Source organism: Suricata suricatta, chromosome 1 (genome assembly GCF_006229205.1).
Source record: "Suricata suricatta isolate VVHF042 chromosome 1, meerkat_22Aug2017_6uvM2_HiC, whole genome shotgun sequence".
NCBI classification, from domain to species: domain Eukaryota; kingdom Metazoa; phylum Chordata; class Mammalia; order Carnivora; family Herpestidae; genus Suricata; species Suricata suricatta.
Window position 1 is genome coordinate 181,531,714 of NC_043700.1, and position 20,000 is coordinate 181,551,713.

The 20,000-nt window shown below is 45.7% G+C and overlaps 1 protein-coding gene and 1 long non-coding RNA gene across 3 annotated transcripts in view; both read right to left on the minus strand.

Annotated features, from left to right (window-relative positions):
* The window catches only part of LAP3 (leucine aminopeptidase 3), a 21,030-nt gene extending 12,924 nt beyond the window's left edge, over window positions 1-8,106 (minus strand). The window contains exons 1-6 of the mRNA XM_029952317.1: window positions 7,883-8,106; window positions 5,419-5,534; window positions 4,059-4,113; window positions 3,277-3,382; window positions 2,079-2,238; window positions 123-287 (exon numbers count right to left, since the gene is read on the minus strand). Coding sequence (XP_029808177.1) covers window positions 123-287; window positions 2,079-2,238; window positions 3,277-3,382; window positions 4,059-4,113; window positions 5,419-5,534; window positions 7,883-7,984 — 704 coding nt within the window. The 5' untranslated portion in view covers window positions 7,985-8,106. The remainder of the gene's footprint in view (window positions 1-122; window positions 288-2,078; window positions 2,239-3,276; window positions 3,383-4,058; window positions 4,114-5,418; window positions 5,535-7,882) is intronic.
* Window positions 8,107-14,032: 5,926 nt separating this feature from the next.
* Window positions 14,033-20,000, minus strand: part of LOC115285921 — an 18,558-nt gene continuing 12,590 nt past the window's right edge. The window contains exons 2-3 of one of the 2 annotated variants that reach the window (XR_003905754.1): window positions 17,250-17,306; window positions 14,033-14,513 (exon numbers count right to left, since the gene is read on the minus strand). This is a non-coding gene — a long non-coding RNA (uncharacterized LOC115285921). The remainder of the gene's footprint in view (window positions 14,514-17,249; window positions 17,307-20,000) is intronic. The other variant, XR_003905755.1, reaches the window with a different exon arrangement.

A 20,000-nucleotide genomic window follows, 5' to 3' on the forward strand; every position in this document is an offset into this window, starting at 1 on the left:
TTCAAAAGGTAGAAACATACGAATGTCCACCAAATGATGGCTGGGTGGGGACATGGAACAAGGAGTGCCTGCCAATGGGCACAAGGTTTCTTTCTGGGGGAAATGACATGATCCTGAATTACCTGATATGGACCTCTGTTTTACTACTAGCACTCTTGAGATTCTTCTCAATGATTTCAGCAAATCTGGTTGGTGTCATCTCATTGGCTGGAGTCTCCATCAGGTGGCGTGCCAAGTTCTGCCCAGAAGCAAAGAGGACTCCCTTCTGCCAGGCCTCCTGGTCCCCACTGGTAGAAGAAAGCACAAGGTCACTGTCAGACAACCTGTCAAGACCCTGACCATGTCACAGCCAGGAGGGCTATTACCCTATAAAAACAAGAGAAAGACTATGGGTACAAAATGGACACATGGGACCTGGATCATTCTCTGTGCTCTGACTCAGGGCGGCAGGAACAAAGAGCTAGAAAACACAGCCCTCAGTGAGCTGAGTTAGAGGTGGTAAGCATTCTGCATTTCGTGTACATGAGCAAGGGGCGGCCTGATGGGTCTCCTAGGCCTCACTCTAACACACACTGATGGAGGAGGCTTCCATATTTCCAAAGGCCCGTTCTGTCCTCCTTCACTGCCTCAGGGATGATGCAGCCCCAGGGCCTGCGGTAGAGCAAGCACATCTCAAAGTCCTGAAGGGGAAGTGGAGGCCTTTCTGCCTTCTTTGTGCCTGGGTCAGAGCTCCAAACACCCCTGCACCGAAGGGCAAGGACCAGCTTTAAGAGAGAGGATATGGGCATTGTTTCATGACCCCAGCTTTTCTTTTTTTTCTTTTTAAGTTTATTTATTTATTTAGAGAGCAAGCACACATGTGGGAGGAACAGAGAGAGAGGGAGAGACAGAATCCCAAGCAGGCTCCTCACTGTCGGTGCAGAACCCAGCCTGGGACTTAAACCCAGGAACTGTGAGATCATGACCAGAGCTGAAGTCAAGAGTCAGATGCGTAACGGACTGAGCCCCCCAGGTGCCCTCCAGCTCTTCTTATGCACAACAGGAACTAATACGGGCGGCACAGAGACAGCTAAAGCAGCTGGTAGTTTGGAGGGTTTACCGTATGCCACACACTTGACAGTGTCTTTCGATCACTGTAAAGGCCCTAGGAGGCTGGAAGTACAGCTCTACTGAACAAACGAAGGAGTGTAACAGACTTCAGTCACTCCACTGAGGTTACCCAGCCCGCAGGCAGCAGGGCCAGGATTCAAAGCCCGACCAACTGGTCACCAGGCCCTCATTCCAAACCACCCCATCCCAGCTGCCAACCACCAGGCTGTGTCCTCACAGCCCCACCTCTTGAAGGTCTCACCTTCCTGACCGGAGGGGCTTCATCTCCCAGACCCCAGGACAGGGCTGCAATACAGCAGGTGCTCAGAGTCTGCTGAGAAATGAATCCCCCACTAGACCTTGAGGGCAAGGACTGTAGCCCTTCCTCTGTGTATCCTGGCATTTAACTCCATGCCCACAGATGCTGGCCACATGGAAATTAGTTATATCAAAAGCTGCTGGGGGGAAGCGCCTGCATGGCTTAGTCGGTTAACTGTCCAACTTTATTTCAGGTCATGATTTCACAGTTTGGGAGTTCGAGCCCCTTGTTGGGCTCTGCACTGACAGCATGAAGCCTGCCTGGGATTCTCTCTCTCCCTTCCTCTCTCTGCCACTTCCTGGATCATGCTCTCTCTCTCTCTCTCTCTCTCAAAAATAAATAAATGAATAAACATAAAAAAAAAGAAACATGCTAGGACCTATGTGTTACCTCATTCCTTCCGTATTCAGAGAGCTAAGCTGGTATGGCTTCTTAGTAACCAGCAAGCATGGAGGGCGTAGGAAGCCATGGGTTAAAATGTGCACATGGTGAAATCCAGGAGCAGAACGTGGACAGCTACCATACTCTTAAAAGGGCTAAGGTGACGGGGATGTCACAGACAAGCTGTGTGGCAGTGCCCATCCTGAAAAGCTCATATCTGCTCATGTCCAAACATCCCGCTATCTGAATGTCAAGAAATGCAACCCTGAGTCTGGCTTCATTCCATCACCTTCCATGGAGCTTCGCGGATACCACGACCTTCTTCTTCTGCTTCAGGTCATCATACTCATAGAGACCGAGCACCGCTCCTTCCGCAGCCGCCTGGGCATCTCCACAGGGATCCACCTCCACCGAAGAGATCTCCAGGTCTTGAATCTGCCGGCACCCAGCTTCAGGACAGAGGCACCAGAAAAATGGAGTCAGTCAGACGGGACTCACGAGTGAAAGGCAGAGGCAGGGTGGTGTGCTGAGAGGAGGCCTGGGATTCAAATCCCAGCTGACACCTGACATTTCTGAGCCTCCATTTCTCCTTCTGTAAAGTGAGGACGTGTACATGCCTCACGGGTTGTGGAAGATAGACTCACAGGTAAAAGGAGTCACCTAGCTCCTGGCAGAGTGGGCCCTCGAAAGTGGCTGCTGATACTGTATTATTTCAGAAACACTAGTCTCCTGATGAAGCTTCCCACTCACAAGCCAGATGCAAAATGGCAAAGGACTGAATGAAGTCCATTAGTAATACAGCATTTTATTACAAACAGGTCAGCAAAAAGTTGCAAATAAAAGTTATGAACGGATCACTCCCCGTGAACTTTGAAAATAGATTTAGCAAGCACAGATGAAATTCACGGAGTCAAAGATCAATTAAGATAATCAGCACCGCCTCAGCAGTGTCTTTCCAAGCATCTTTAGCCACAGTCTCTGCGGTAAAGGCCTCACTGTGCTGCTCAGCTTTGAAGTGACTCAGTGGCATCTTCCTTGACTCATAAACCACGCACACGGACAGGTGGGACAGGCACCCACCTTTGGAATAAACAAGCACCCTGCACCTTGCAGCCATTTTCTCTGATTGGTAAATAAGAGGATCCCATGTTATTTAGAAGTTGGGCAACACCAGGTCTGTATTACAAAAAGCAGAAAATCTACTGGAACTTTCTGGTAAAATAGAGAGAGCTACGAGTAAATAAACGGTCTGAAAGCGCCGAACACAAGTTATGGAAATACCAACAGTAAAATCCCATAAGCCAACCATCTGTAGCCAACACAAGGCCGGGCGTATGATGTAAATGAGTATTTACTCAGATGAGGGTTTTCTCTGTGGCAGCAGTGGGGGTAGTGACAGTTAAGAGGACAAAACGAGGGGAAGAGACCATGTAAACACGACATCCTCAAGACTCGCCATCAACCTTAAACTTCACAAGGGTAATGACCTGCAACAGCAGCTCTGATGTTTTCTTTGCCTTCGTGCCAGTTTTCCTGGTCATCGACTCCAGCAGTCTTTCTGCCGAGGCCGACCACCACCACGCTCGGGAAGTCCTGTTCAGCACACACACAAAATCAACCACTTCCTGTCTTTAAAACAGTTTTTCTTAATGTTTATGGGGTGGGGGGAGGGGGCAGCGAGAGAAGGAGACACAGAATCCGAAGCAGGCTCCAGGCTCTGAGCTGTCAGCACAGGGCCTGATACGGGGCTTGAACCCACGAACCATGAGATCATGACCTGAGCTAAAGTCGGATGCTTAACAGACTGAGCCACCCAGGCGCCCCTCCACTTTCTGTCTTTAAAGCATCCTTTTTGAGCAGGAAATGGTACACGACCTCCCACACAACAACCTTCAGCTCAGCACAGGACCTCACTGTAAATTTCAGTGATTTTGGTTTTTTACCCTGTCTCTTGGTAAAACTGTATCACTTGTGTATTTTGAAAGGCAGAGTGAGGATAATCCTGCAAGTGACTGTATGCAACTTGAATAAAGAAATTCTATGGAAACTGACTAAAGAAAGCTGATAGACTGAGAAATACAAAAGATGCTGTGATATTTGACGCCAAACTGCCTGACAAATTTAAGCAATATTTATGGCTTAATACGGCGATAAAAACACGCATACAATCTGACAGGAAACTTTCTGCACGACTACGCAGCCACCGCACTTCGCACTCAGGAGCTGCTCACTGAGGCTTTGCCAGATGAACCTTATCTTCATCTCCTACCTCATGCAGACCATAAAAGGTTCGGGTTTTGCCTGCCTTCAGAGGAGGTCCAGATCTGAAACAAGAGGAAATATGTTTTAAAATCTAGTTTGCTCTGCTCCTTTGGGCAGTGACATATACACACCTGTACCTTTATTACAATTCTCTGCCGCATCTGTGAGGTTGCTGCATTTACCCTTTTGCAAGCATACAGAATTCTCTCAGGTCAGATTTTTCCAGCTTCCAATTTTAGCTCAAAAATTATTCAGCAAATTTCCACATTAGATTTCATACAAATGTATTTGAAAACAACTACAGAAAGCAACACAAAGGATGGGCAACGTGTGGCTAGAGGAGAGCGGAGCCCTGGAGGAAGGCCGGCTGGAATTTCCCATCTTTGGTCATGGTTGACCTGACTGCAGCGTTCAGCCTGGAGGCTGCTGGGGTGGGTGGCGGGTTATATACAGATGGGATATTGGGCAACTTCAAAACAAAGCAGGTGGTAAGGCATAATTATAGCCAGAGGCCTGGATGCCTGGTGCCACAGCTGATGGTCATCGGTCAGGAAGGCCAGGCTGTACTGCACTGACATGCTGGCTTTGGGATTAATGAGTTAATCATGGCACTTGAGAAGGTGGCCCACTGGTGAAGGGAGGGTCACTGAGAAGGGATGCAAGTTCTGTTACCCGGTGATTAGACAATTACTATGATTATCAGACTGTATCTCTTAGATTCCAGTAGGTTGTCTATAATCCAGATAATATGCGCTTGCAGTGGCTTTATGTGGACCCTTCTCTTTCTGCCAAAAGTGGCCTGCAGCTCGGAAGGACTTCGAAACTCCAACGTTTCCCTACCTTCTCTAAATTGTAGCTAAGCCAAGAGTGCTCCAATCATAAGCTCCACCCAGATTTACTGACTTAGAATCCGTAGCCTAACTATATCCCGAGGTGATTCACTCTGAGACTCTGAGAAGCTCCTGAATCTCAAGGCATGCCAAGAAAGGAGGGACATCCTTAAGCAGTTTTGAACTAGTCCAGGGGCATAGTGTCCCCCATAAGTGAAGGGGTGTTAGAGGAGGTAGGCTGGTGGGAAGGCAGGTGGGTAGGATGAAGGTGGAGTGAAGAAATCTGGTACTTTCTAGATCTTTCTAGGTCATTCTCTCATAATATGTTTGTGATCTGAAGTAGCCTGACTTCCCAGAATCGCAGACCCACCCCTACTAAAAGGCAAAGTACCAAAGTACATTCCAATGAATACTTTCACTTCCACTGAAAGGATGCCAGTCAACTTCCTTTCATTTTTACCTACTAACAAAGCATAAAAAAATTGTCTTTCCATTTCAGGGCATTTTAAAAACCAGATCCCATAGATGAATACTTACATGTTCAAAACTTCTCTCAACTTTCCAGACACTAATTTATTGAAATTCTCTCCTGCACTTGTAAACTGCGGCACAGCATCTTCCTTTTCTTTGTTATAAATTCCTAAAACAAGACCCTGAGAAAGAATAAGTGGGGAAAAAATGAATATAACTAGAGTAGATCCCTTAGGGAGACTTGGAGGTCCCCACATTCCAGAAGCAGCAAATAATCCCACCCAAACTGTGTTCCCCTCAAGGACAAAGCTGAAAAAGCAGCAGGTACTGGGCAGTCAGCTACACTCACATCCTGCCTACAAGTTTCAAATTCCTGCCAAAGCAAGATTGTAAGTACTGCCTGTCCTGGGTCTTCCTGGTCTCTGCCAACAAATGACTTTCCACAAAAGAAAGCGTTTTCTTCACTTCCAGATAAAGAAGGTAGAAAGGTGTTTTGTTTAAGAAAACAAATTCTTTTTTAACCAAGTTAGACCTCAAAGGGGTTCAGAACATGCCACCCAAAAATATGCCACTTGGGCATATTGATTATTTTGAATTAAAGACACATGAAAAAAAAAGCAGGTGTAGGAAAGGCTCTCTGACATCCCACTTTCTACCTAAAAGCAGGGTAAAAAAAATTCTTACAGTATTCTCCCTGTACCAAGAAGAGGACATTCATTATCACCAGAAACTGGGAGTTGACATTAAAATGGACCTACATCAACAAACCTACTAAAATAACCCTTATCTTCCATTAATTCCCCCCCCATACTTCCTTGTCACTGTCACATAACTTACTGCCCCAGCCCAAGCCCCTTTGTCTTATCACATCCCCACAATTTCTCACTGTTTAAAAAGGTATGTAAGCTTTTAGGTCTCAAGGACTTTGGATCTTCATTTTTCCCTTTGAAAATTCTCATGTACGTGTAAAAATATCAAACAAATTTTGTACACTTTTCCCTGTTAATCTGTCATATGTCCGTTTAACTCCCAGTCCAGCCAACATCACCGAGCCAAGTGGAGGGAAGTTTTCCCTTCCCCACAATCTTCAAATGCAAACCTCAGGTATCCTGGGATGTGATCACAGTAAAGCCAAGGACTGCACCTGCCAATACAAATAAGCAGTCTGGCCAACTCACAGACTGACAGAGAAGAAAAGAAAAAAGGAGGCATTTTCACAGAGAGGCAGGAGCAGAGCACTGTGCCCAGTACTTAGCAGCTTGACTGTCAAGCCTCCAACAACTGAAATAAGAAAGTCAACCTAGAAATCACCAGTTGCCTTTGAATGACAATTTTTGACTTTAAAATGTTTTCCGCTTTACAGCAACTCTGTGAGGTAGAAAGGACTTGTACTCTTCTCCCCACGGGCCGGGTGCAATAATACTAGCCCGTGTGCAAGAATAGACCTGAGACAGAAACCGAGTGCAAAATACTAGCCCGTGTGCAATAGGCCTGAGCAAAAATCCTAATTACCTTCTCTGACAGTCCTCCATCTTTTCCACAAAATCACACTGGTACTTGGACCCAACAGCATCCTTTCTCTTTTCCATCAAAAAGAAAGCCCCAACAAAACCAAAAACGCTTCCTTGGCATAACTTTTCCAGGTTCTAATTTTCCAAAGGCTGCCTACTGCCCGGTCTTGGGTGAAACCCGGCTGCTACCTGGAAAGGATGTTGCCGAGTCTTGGAAAGAACAAGAGATAAGGTATCTGGTCCCTTTGCCACCTGCCATTAGTGTGGGAGGCCTGAGCTCAAACCCCATCTAGAATGTTCCTCACCAGGGCCATTCTTTCTGATTCTCAAGCATGACTCCCAAGCCTGTGCTACTCCCACCGAGCCATACCCTCCTTCCTGATCCTCCACATCCCAACAGTGACCTTCATAATTTTTTTTTTAGCTCAATTAGATGGAAAAGGCTTTTCTCCCGCAAGACGGTCTTCTTTTAATTTCACGAAGATATGGGTCTCTGTGCAAAGCCCTTTTCCCTAGAGAGACCTAATTTGCCTCCAGAAACTCTTTCAGGCCATTTGCTCCCGGAGGACCTGTTTTCCTAGCCTTGCATTTCAGCAGGCGGTGGGATGGGAGGCGGCAGGAGTGGGGTCCACGACTGGCCGCCTCTGGGGCCTTAGAGGACGCTGCACCTCACGAAACGTGAGCTTCGTCCTAGCTCCGGTGACAGCCACACTGGCACCGTCCTCTCCTGGGGCACAGCGAGGACTAAACAAAACGATGAATCAGGACACAGATCCTAGCACTTCCCCAAGCAAAAGAAGGCAGAGCGCACCCTCTGCACACAGCCTGCGGGAAATGCCTCGGAGAAAGCTCGGGGGATGGGCAGCCCTACGCCGCCTGCCCCTGCCAAAGCCCCGCTCGGCAAACACGGAACTTTTGAACCGGTTTTGGCAACTTGGCGAAGAAGCCAGGACACCGCGGTCGCAACCCGCCCCGAAGCTCCGGTCGCCCCAAGCAGGACTCCAGTGGCGGCCTCTCACCTTCGTCATGTCTGCAGCAGCAAAACCCCGTCCCCAGACACGCTTCACGCCCAGACGTCGGACGACGACTCGCCCGGCAGCCGGAAGGGGCAGCAAGAACATCTTCCCGGCTCGGCCCCAGCGCCGCCCAACAGCGAGCACGTGGCGCTTTGGGGAGACGGGCGCGTGCCGTGGGGTGGGGCTTTCGGGGATAGCGGGCACGCGCCCAGAGGGCCGTGTAGGTGCCTGGGAGCGTGCGGCGCTGGAGTCGGGGCGGGGCACAAGGTCACGAAGGGCGTGGCTGCTGCGTGCGGGTCGGCTTGCGCGTGCACGAGCTTGGGCGGAACCAAGTGTGGGTGCGCCTGGGAGGCGGGGCAGACGCCAGGGGGCGGAGCGGGCAGGGACGAACCCGCCGACAGGGCGGTGCTGGGATGGACGCGCAGACGCGGCGAGGGCTCTGGGGCGTGCAGCGCGCGGTGCCGGTGCCGGCAGGGGCGAAGGGGCAGGCTGTCCGACCCGAGCGCCAGAGAGGGGCGGAGTTGCGGTAACGGCGTACAACGAGGGGCGGGTACAGAGGCGGGGCTCCAAGGAATCCCCCGGAACTGGGAGGAGTGTGGGTTTGCTGTAAATAGAGGTCCGCGTGGTGAAGGTGGTCCTATCGAGTTATTTTTATTCATATCCTTTTGGGGAACTGTTTTAAACTTCTTTCTGGCCCAGGGGTGTAATACTGTACGTCGGCTAGCCCAAATACTGTTTTTGAAAACACGAGTTTCAAATTTTTATTGTAAAAGAAATACATGGTTGAATGCAACTTTGAGAACTTAGGGAAGCACAAAGTGGGTTAACGAGTCACCCTTAATGTTATACCAGTGTCAGACCCTAATTTTAGCTGGATCTTTGAATTTAGCTTAGGGCACAGGGTGGTAGCAGGGACACACAACTGAAGTGTGCTTCAAGGACCACAGCATTTACAGTTTTGTATACTAATGGGAGGGAAGAAATAAATTTCACAGCCCCCAAATACCTTTAGTCCTTACCAAACAGTATTATTCGCCACTTAGGTATGTAAGACAGTGATTGATCAAACTTTAATTTTACAGTGTTCACTGAGTTCTTCATTAGACACCATGGGGTACAACAGGATTTTAAAAAGTGTCCCTGGCCACAAGGACTTAATTATGTAGTAGAAGCAAGATATATAATGACTTAAAAGATAAAAATAGATGGTTTTTCATTGAGTGATATGTGCTTATGCTCCAGTTCCTTCTGTTCCCTTCTCTGCTTGACTAAGACCTTGTTTGATGCCATGTCCTCCAGGAAATCTTCGATAACATTCTGCATCTGGATTATGTGCACTTCCTTTTCTCTAAAAGCAGCTGGTCTCGAAGAACTAATTACTGCATGCTCATAGTGTTTCTCCCCAGGCATTTTGGGAGTCAAGGTTTTCATGTCTTGATTTCCTATCCCTAGATAGTGGCTGGCACATAGATAAGGTGTTCATAAAATGTTTGAATGAAAGCAGTGATCCACATCTAGTGGATATAATTTTGACAATTAAAGAACAAGATAGGTCTCAATTGTAGTCTTTAGATAATAAATGAAAAACTAAAAAAAGTTTGATAAAAGCCAATAGAATAAGGATTTAGATGATTGAAGAAGACATGAAGATATAGAGGAGTGTGTGGGAGGGTGTTGGCTTGGCTTGGGAAGAGGGATTAGGCCTGCCTAGAATGAAAGGTGGTTATAAAAGAGGGTGATGCTTGATTAAAGTGGATCTTGAAAGGCTGGAAGAGTTTATTATCAATGTGAGAGGCCACAGGGACTCCGTAATATACTTTATAGAAGCTGTGGAACATAAAACCTATGTTTTAGTACAGCTGATAGAGATTGACATGAAGGGTAGAAGAAGATTGAGCAGTGCAGGGGAAAGTCATGCCTTCATGGAGACCTGTGCATCGTCCAGAGACATTATGAGGAAACTCCTTTGGGGTATCTGACTTAGGTTTTGAGGAAGTTCTTTCACAACTCTGTCAATTGTTAGGCAATGCAGTCATATCTATAGACATGCAGGTTATGTCCTGTCCAATAGAAGTCAATTGACTGCCCTCTCCAACCTAGGGAACCACACCCTCACCACGGGCATTTAGTGTCTAATGGAGTCTCCTTCCCCTGACCACCCTCTGCAGACCTGCTCCAACTGCAGCCTTCCCGAGTTGATGGCCTCCCTATTCCCATCCTCACTGATTGTGACTTGTCTCCATGTGCATATCTATTTCAGTATTCCTGATCTATAAATGCATGGGCTCTCAGAATTCCTTTGAGCTAGTTATAAACAACAATCTGTTTCCTTCATGAGTTAAATAAAATCATTAGCATGTATTCATTTCTGTGTCCATATAAGAGCCATGGTTTGAATTTTTTGGGAAAATTATCTTCTAACAGCATGTAGGCTGGCCGGAGGCATTAGGTTTTGACAGAGCTTTCTAGATGACTGATTTGGGAAATGAAAGGCAGAATGGGTGAGACAGAATTTATGAAAGTGAGACAACATACACCACTATCCTGCTTAGGGCCCAAACACTCTCTTCTTGCTTGGGGAAAAGTGATGAAGATAATGGGTGATAGGGAGTTTAAAGATAGATGTCAACTCTCGGGTGCCTAGTGGATGGCTCAGTCAGTTGAGCATCTGACTCTTGATTTTGACTCAGGTCATGATCTCAGGGTCATGAGATTGACCTCATGAGGGGTTTCTCTTTCTCCCCCCCCCCTCTGTTCCTTCCACGCATGTGCACTCTCTCTCCCTCTCTCTGTCTAGAAAAAAAGAAAAAAATGTTGACTCTAACGTAACAATGGGACATTGGAGGGAACAGCAGAAGGAAATAAAGTCCAGTGAAACTTGAGCTGATAATGCAGATTTTCACAGGATGAGTTCAGTAGCCAGGGGTCTAATGGTTTCCCTCCAGATGGCATCACGGAGCAAGACGAACAAAGGGAAAAGACAGCTTGTAGCGGATAGTCTCTGTCAGGAGCTGGAGGAACCCAATAAAGAGGCAAAGTAGGGAGTGGTCAGTGAGGAAAGAAGATCTAATCATATAAACATTGATGAGTAACAGTCATTTAGCAGCTTACAGCACACCCTGGACAGGTCGTAATTCAACACTGCTTCTAGCTGACACGCTTAAAATATCAACGTTTGTTTAGAGAGAGAAAGGGAGAAGCATTATCTAGTAATAAAAGTTATATGTGTTTAGCTATGTTCAAATTTAGGAAGTTGTTACAATCAGTAACCATACCATAATATTACAACTTGCGTCAAATCTTCTTTCACTTTATAGCCTCCCTCCCCCTGGCAAGCCATGTCATGACTAGATGATGTTAGTCACTCACATTCACTGAGGATAAAGGTAACCTTCACCCTGTGGTAGAGTCTGTGAGTTGTCCCCCAGTATTAGTCTCCCCTCTTTCTCTAGTATTGGAAGCTTTACCCAGGCACTTTGCCACCCAACAAAAACTATATTTTCCAGTCTCTTGCTGGTAGGAAGGTTCTGTGACTAGGTTCAGCTAATGGGAGGAAGTGGATGTGAAGTATGCATGTGAGACTTGCAAAGCATGGCCCTTCTTCGTCCATTCATTCATTTAAAAATGTTTATTGAGCATCTGTTCAGTCCCAGGCACTGTTCTAGTCGCTTGGGATCCATCAGTGAATAAAAGAGACAAAGATCCTTGCTAATTTGGAGCCTTTATTCTAGTTGGAGGAGTCAAACAAACATAAGGAATATGAGAAGTTATATATATAAATTATAGAGTATGCGAGAATACATGCACGCTATAGAAAAAATAAAAGGGACAGCAGAGCAAGGGGGTTGAGAGCAATTGGTGAAGGGGAGTGGGATGCAGTGTTCAATAGGGCGGCCAAAGAAGGCCTCACTGAAGAAATGACATTTGAGCACAGCCTTGCAGGAGGTGAGAAAATGAACAATGAGGACATCAGGGGAAAGAGCTTTCCTAGCCAGTGTCATCACCTAGGAAGGCTGGGAGCAGAGCAGATTTGCAGGAGGTGGTCAGGGGTTTAAGATGTCCGTTAGCCATCCAAGTGGAGATGTGGAGGCAGTACCTTGATAGAGGAGTCTGGAGTTTAGGAGAAAGTTCTGGGTTGGAGATACATATTTGAGGGTTGTTGGCATGAAGACGGTGCCTAAAACCGTGAGTCCACAAAAGGAGAAGTGTAGATAGGAAAAAGCAAAAAGCAAAGCACCAAGGACTGCACTCTAAGGTCCTTCAACACAAAGATGTTGGAAACAAAAGAAGAACCAGCACACAAAAGAAAATGTCACAACCAATGGGGCAAAAGGAAAACCAAGAGAGTAGTTCTTTGAAAAAAGCCTTTAGATTTCTGTAAAATGGAAGAGGGAGCCTTCCTCCTCCTCCTCTTCTCCCCTTCTCGGTCACTGGGATGCACCTTTAGTGGGAGGGGCTAGAACAGCATCACCTTGAACCACAAAACAGCAGGAGGCCAGGGAATTGTATCTGGACTGATCACACCCTGACCGTCACTTTGTTTAGGTCACTGATACTTTGTCCTTTGTTATAGCAGCTGAGTTTGAATCCTAACTAAAACACACAGGTAACATTACAAAGCTTTGCTGAAAAGATGTTTCCAGTTCTGGGGCTCCTGGGTGGCTCAGCCCGCATATCTACACTCAAGGTAGAAGGAAGCAGGAAGTGATGGCACCAGCTGCTTCTGTCTTCATTTGTTTCAAACCTGCCCACAATTCTGATCCCCCAGGAGCCTCCCTCCTCAGGTTGCTCTCCCCCAGAATTGAAATCTGCTGAGGTGGGCACTGCTGGCAGAGTGGGGCCACCTGCCTGCCTCCACCTGCTGGGAATGTGAGGCTTCTGGCTGTTCCCTAAGAAGGTGGGGCTCCCAAGGTGGGAGCCATTCCCTAAACGGAAGGAGTCTGTAAGAGGTACTGGGAAGCCAGCAAACCTGAGATGCCCACACAGCCCGATACAGTAGTCCCCACTCCCCTTCTCTGCAGTTTTCTCTTCCATGGTTTCAGTTCCCCTCAGTCAAAGGCGGTCTGGAAGCAGGTGACCCTCCTGACAGTATCATCTAATGGAACATCTAATTAATGCTCTGTCACAATACCTATGTCATTCACCTCACTTCATCTTGTCACACAGGCATTTTATTGTCTCACATCATCATAAGGAAAAGAAAGGTGAGTCCAGTACAAGAAGATATTTTGAGAGAGAGACCACATTCACGCACCTTTTATTATAGAACATTATTATTGTTGTTCTATTTTATTAGTATTATTGTTGCTAATCTCTTACTGTACCTAATTTATTTATTAAACTTTATCATACGTACGTATGTTTAAGTTCTGTACTACTGTGGTTTCAGGCATCCATTACCCTTACTCTTGTGCAGCTTTCTGTGCGGCATTTAAGAAATTCTTAAATAGGGGACCCTGGGTGGCTCAGTTGGTTGAGCGTCGGCTTCGGCTCAGGTCATGATCTCACGGTTCGTAGGTTTGAGCCCCGTGTCGGGCTCTGTGCTGACCGCTAGCTCAGAGCCTGGAGCCTGTCTTTGGATTCTGTCTCCCTCTCTCTCTGACCCTCCCCTGCTTGCACTGTCTCTCTCTGTCTCTCAAAAAAAAATTAAACTGGGGCGCCTGGGTGGCTCAGTCGGTTAAGCCTCTGGCTTCGGCTCAGGTCAGATCTCACGGTCGTGGGTTCGAACCCCGCATCGGGCTCTGTGCTGACAGCCAGCTCAGAGCCTGGAGCCTGCTTCCAGTTCTGTGTCTCCTTCTCTCTCTGTCCCTCCCCCTCTCATGCTCTGTCTCTCTCTGTATCAAAAATAAATATAAAAAAACATTAAAAAAATTAAATTAAAAAATTTGTTAAAAATTCAAAAAATAGAAATTCCTAAATAGAGACTTAAACACTTTAGAGACTTGTCTTCTCATGTGAGGGAAGACAAAGGCTGGTACAGCAGCTGCCTAACGTTATCGGAGGCTCACGTTTCTTCCATCTTTCCGCTGTACCATATTTAGTGGTAAGCAAATGCCATCTGTTGCCTCTCATCCAGAGTAGGAGCCTAGGCTCTTCTACCCACAGCATCTTGGTATCCAGGTTGTCAGAGAAAAATGCACTGCAGTCAAGTGCTGGATGGAACAGCACTTTACTCACAGACAGAAGAGACAGAGCAAGGCAAGGTTCAGCAGCGGCATCAGTCCCTGTGGCCAGGGGTTTCCCTGAGAGCCAGTGCAGGGCAACCGGCCAGCCAGCGCTCCTCTCTTGCCTCAGTAATGGGACCCCACCCCGTGGAGTGTGAAACACTGAAAGCTGGGGCCATGCCTGTGGGCCATTGACACACGTGCTCAGAAGAACAGAGGAGCACACACTGAGCCCACCCAGGATGAAAATCTGGTTCCTAAAACTAACAGTGGAAGGGAAACTGGATAACGTTTAGGTGACAAGCACTGTCTGCCCGCACAGTGATTGCTACTCATCTCTCAGGTCACAGTTCCAATTTCATTTCCCAAAGGAATTCTTTCTCAACACCCCGTTAGATCAGGTCCTCTTTGTCTATGTTCTTGAACATTGTAGAGGAGGTAAAAGTTCTCCTTCGCCCTCCTGGCTGCACCTGAAAATAAAGCCGACATGACCGATTAAGAAGAGCAAAGCGTACATTTTACTTACTAGTTTTTGTGTGGGAGCCTTCACAAGAAAAACAAAGGCCCAAAGAGGCAATTAGGGCTGCAAGCCTGCGTATTAGGTGTTAACATTATTTAAATCAGTGCAATTGCAAAGTATGTTGTAAACACTGAGCGAATTCATTACTGTGTACAAAGCTAAGATTAATGTTCTAAAATGATATACGTGAAACTCTGAAATTTATGTTTTAATAAAATATTCTAGAAGACACATTCCAGTTGGAAGGAATCTCATGCACAAAGATTAATGACAAATTTATCTTTTGAAAGACATAATAGCTACTATATACTAAGAATCTATTGTGAACAAATAGAAGCTGAACATTTGCTTAATATTTTCAGTTTATTATTTTGAGAGAGAGAGAGAGAGCGCGTGCACACGCATGAGTTGGGGAGGGGCAGAAAGAGAGGAAGAGAGAGAATCCCAAGCAGGCTTCGCACTGTCAGAGCAGAGCCTGGCTCAGGGCCTGATCTCATGAACCATGAGATCATGACCTGAGCCAAAATCAAGAGTTGGATGCTTAACTGACTGAGCCACCCATGTGTCCCTTAACATGTTTTTTTTCTTTAACATCAACCTTATTTTCCATCTCCTTGGATTTGCTCTTTAATTTATTTCTGCTATCAAAAATTTTCATTTCCCAGAGCTCTTTCTTTTCTCACTGATGCAATATTTACAACTATTTTTCTGTAGACATTAATGACACTTTCTCTGAAGTTTGCTTCTACTCTCTGAATTTTATGTTTCCTCTGAGACCTAGCTCTCCTTTGTTTTAATCTGACTTGGATGTTGGTGAATCTTTGCCTCAAATGCCCGGTGATCTTTGGCTGTCTAATAATATATAAAAGTGAGGCACTACAGGCTAAATGGACCCTCCTTGACAATTAGCAGCTGTCACCTAAGGGTGATTAGGTAGGATCCAGTCATTTCATTGGGACATCCCCAAATGTCAAAATCGACAACCCTTTCCTTTCGTGATGCCCCTTTTCCTTAGAAAGGATCCTTCGATTGTCTGTCCTTCAATAGCCTGACTGCTAGTTTTTCTGGAGCATGTCAAGTGTAATGTCTTGACTCATATAATTCAGTCTATAGATTTTCACTTAATTTCCTCATTTTCATTTTCTTTTAAGTTTATTTATTTATTTTGAGATGGGGCATGTGGAGGGGCAGACAGGGAATCCCAAGCAGGCTCTGAGCTGTCAGCTCAGGGTCTGACGTGGGGCTCGATCTCACAAACCTCAAGATCATGACCTGAGCTGAACCAAGAAAGAGTCAGATGCTTAACCGACTGAGCCACGCAGGTACTCCTTTCCTATTTTTAATTACATGCGTCCCCCTGATGGATCTGCATCCCCCAAATCTGGAGTATCTATGATTCAATCCCTTTAGAGAGAGAATCTAGTCTTCTACTAACTTAGGGAAGAAGTATTTATGTGGGGGAGAGTGAGTATAATGTGTAAAGATTTACTGAGGTATCATTTCATGTTTCTGTTTATATTTTCTTCATTGCTGTATAATTTGGTCTCATGATCGCTCTCTCAATTATGAATTAAAAGGATGGTCCTCAATATAATCTTATCACAGACTGAATAATTTACTACTCCTCAGACCATTAGAATGGAATTTTGCTATGTGTGTTGGTTCATTTATTAAGCAAGTATTTATTGAATACCAACTTTGTGTTAGACACTGTTCTAGTTGCTGGGGAATCCAGCAGTGAAAAAGACAGGCAAGAGAGTCCTGAGTTACATGAGCCCCAGGATCTGTCTATTTACTTCATTCATTCACTGAATAAATATTTTCAGGGCTTACAATATGACGGGTAATGAGGTAGCCTCAGGGGACATAAAATAAATAAAAGACACAATCTGCCTTCACTCAGCGCATCATGCAGCACGGAAGAAAGACCACTAAACGAGGCAATTCCAAGGGTATGTGGGGCATGAGAGCAGAGCACAGAGTAGGGGCAGGAAAGTTCTCCCAGAGAAATTAACATGAAAGCTGAGACCCCTATACAATGAGTAGGGCAGATGGAGTGGAAGAGAGAGGAGGTAGGTTAAGAACTTGTGAATAGGCAAGAGTATGTGGCTGGTCTTTCAAGGAACTGAGAGGTCCATGTGGCTGCAGTGTAGACAGTGAGAGAAAATGGAGCTGTGCACGTAGGCGGGGTCTAGTGGTTGAAGACTTGTACGCTGGGGAGAGCTGATGGCGGCTTGTCCTACATGGTGGCTGCAGCAAAGGAGAGAAATGGAGAATTATCATGCACTTAAGCTGGAGTCAAGATGACTTGGTGATAGACTGGATTGGAAGAGTGAGGGACAGTGCAGATTCAAAGGTGACTCTTAGATTTCTAGCTTAAGCAGCAAGATGGGTGGCGTGCTTTCAGCTGAGATTGAGGACCCAGGAGGAGAAGCAGTCCCTGGGGATTGGGTAAAGCAAAGAGGCAGCAGTAAAAACCAGTTCCACTTTACTGAAGCTGAGTTTGAAGTTGGAGACATCCACATGGAAATATGCAACAGGCAACTGGTTGTATGGGTCGGGAGCTCAGGTGAGTCATGCTGGCTAATGACATGATTTTGCAAGCATCAGCTGGAATGAAACCAGGGGAGAGGGTAAGATTGCCCAAGTGGATTATTTGTACCCAGGTAATATGACGGCCACATACCTAATCTTGAGAAAGTCCAACATTTATGGAACGAGTAGAGGAAGAGAGAGGAGCGACCTAAGGGGTAGCAAGATAAAGACACTGATTAGAGAACGCTGGTGGTCAGCAAGCTCAAATGCCACCTGAAGGTGAGTCAGCAAGAACAAGAACTGGGAAGAGTCCAACAGATTATGCAATGTGGAGGTTCCAGTTTACTTGGCAAGAGCAGTTGCAAAGGTTGATTCCATCCACAGCAGATTCTGTAAAACTGTAGGTTAGCTGGTGTCACTCCTGAGTTCAAAACTCACCAAAGTCTTCCTAATCATTCACTTTTAGACTTATAATGTCCAACAAGTGACCCAGTCTCTCCACCTCCAACCAATTATCTTCTGGGCCTCATCTCCTATGACTCTCTCTCTATTCCTACCCTTCTTACCACCTCACTGTGTCTTGAAAAAGCCAGGGAGGCTCCTGCCACAGAGCCTTTGCAGTTGCTGTTTGGTCTGTCAGGAATGGTGATCTCAGATTTCTGCCAAACTCACCCCTTTGCTTCCTTAAGGTCTTTGCTCAAATATTACTTTTCAGTGAGGGCTTATCTGACACTCTATTTAAATAACTTTTGTGGGGTGCCTGGGTGACTCAGTTAAGTGTCTGACTCTTGATCTCAGCTCAGGTCATGATCTCACAGTTTATAAGTTCAAGCCCCACATTGGCCTTTGAGCTGATAGCACAGAGCCTGCTTGAGATTCTCTCTCTCCTTCTCTTTGCCCCTCACCTGCTTGTTCTCTCTCTCTCTCTCTCTCTCTCTCTCTCTCTTTCTCTTTCTCTCTCTCTCAAAATCTACCAAAAAAAACCCCCAAAACATAAATCATTCGTTTCCATACAAGCAGTATTCCTCCTGCCTATTTTTCTTCACAGCTTTTACCACTGTTGAACATATTATATATTTATTTTATTGCCTGTCACCTCTACCTCCCTCAAACATAAGCTGCATAAGAGAAAAAATTTTGTTCACTTATGTGTCCCAAAAAACTAGAACAATTGTATACAACATAATAGTCACTTAATAAGTTTGTCGAATAAATTAATGACTCAAGAAAAAAGTAGATACAGAGAATGTAAATTAAGGAAAATATTTTCAATAAGTTTGGCTGCAAAGAAGTAGAGAAAGATAGTGTTGTACTTAGAGGGAAATGTGGAGTTTAGGGAAGATGACATGTTTTTGTTTGTTTGGTGGGTGCTCATATTTTTCCTTTTCTTCTTAACATTTTGAAAAGAAATGATCCATTCACAGAAGTTTGGAAAGAAAGTCCAGGAGATTTCATTTACACTCACCAGTTTTCCCCAGTGGTTACTTCCACATCTATGTAATTATAGAACAACACCCAACCCAGGACGATGACATTGGTACAGCATGTGTATGTGTGTCTATACGGTTCTGCGTTGTTGTATCACGTGAGTAGACCTACGTCCATGTAACCGCAGCACAATATCCAATCCAGGAAACTGATGTTAGTATAATGTGCGCTCCATATTACTTTATTGCATCAAACTGTTACAAAGATCTTCCTCATGCTCCCGTCTCCCCATCCCCCATCCCTAACCCTTGGAAACCACTAATTCATTCTCCATCTGTATAACTGTGTCATTTCTAGAGTGTTCTGTCAATGGAATCATATAGTATTTGACCTTTTAAGATTGGTTTTTCCTATTCAGCGTGTGCTCTCGAGATCCGTCCAAGCTGTGTACCGAGAGCTAATTCCTTTATCTGGCTGACAACTATTCCATGGTATGGATGCACCGCAGTTTTCTTAGCCACTCACCTGCTGAAGGACATTTGGATTGTTTCCAGTTTCTGACTATTCCAAATAAAGCTGCGGAACACTTGGGTGGCTCAGTGGGTTAAGGTTCTTCACCTCTTGAGTTCAGTTTTTATTTTTTATTTTTTTATTAAAATTTTTTAAATGTTTATTTATTTTTGAGAGAGATAGACACAGAGTATGAGCAGGGGAGGGGGTACAGGATGAGGGAGACACAGAATCTGAAGTAGGCTCCAGGTTCTGAGCTGTCAGCACAGAGCCCGGCGTGGGGCTCGAACCCATGAACCATGAAATCATGACCTGAGCTCAAGTCCACCGCTTAACTGACTGAGCCACCCAGGTGCCCCTTGAGTTCAGTTTTTAAAGAAACCATCAAACTATTTTCCAGAGGGGCTGTACCATTTTACATTTCTCATGATTGCTTTTTTTTTTTAGTTTATTTATATTTTGAGAGAGACAGAGAGCATGAACAGGGGAGGTGCAGAGAGAGAGGGAGAATTCCAAGCAGGCTCCACACACGGTCAGTGCAGATCCCAATGGAGAGCTCGAACCCATGAAACTGTGAGGTCATGACCTGAGTCGAAATCAAGAGTCGGATGCTTAACTGACCGAGCCACCCAGGTGCCCCAGATTGTTTTCTTTTTTTTTTTTTTAATAGTTTATTGTCAAATTGGTTTCCATACAACACCCAGTGCTCTTCCCCACAAGTGCCCCCCTCCATTACCACCACCTCTTTTCCCCCCTCCCCCTCCCCCTTCAACACTCAGTTCGTTTTCAGTATTCAGTAGTCTCTCAGGTTTTGCGTCCCTCTCTCTCCCCAACTCTCTTTCCCTCTTCCCCTCCCCCTGGTCCTCTATTAGGTTTCTCCTGTTCTCCTGTTAGACCTATGAGTGCAAACATATGGTATCTGTCCTCTGCCTGACTTATTTCGCTTAGCATGACACCCTCAAGG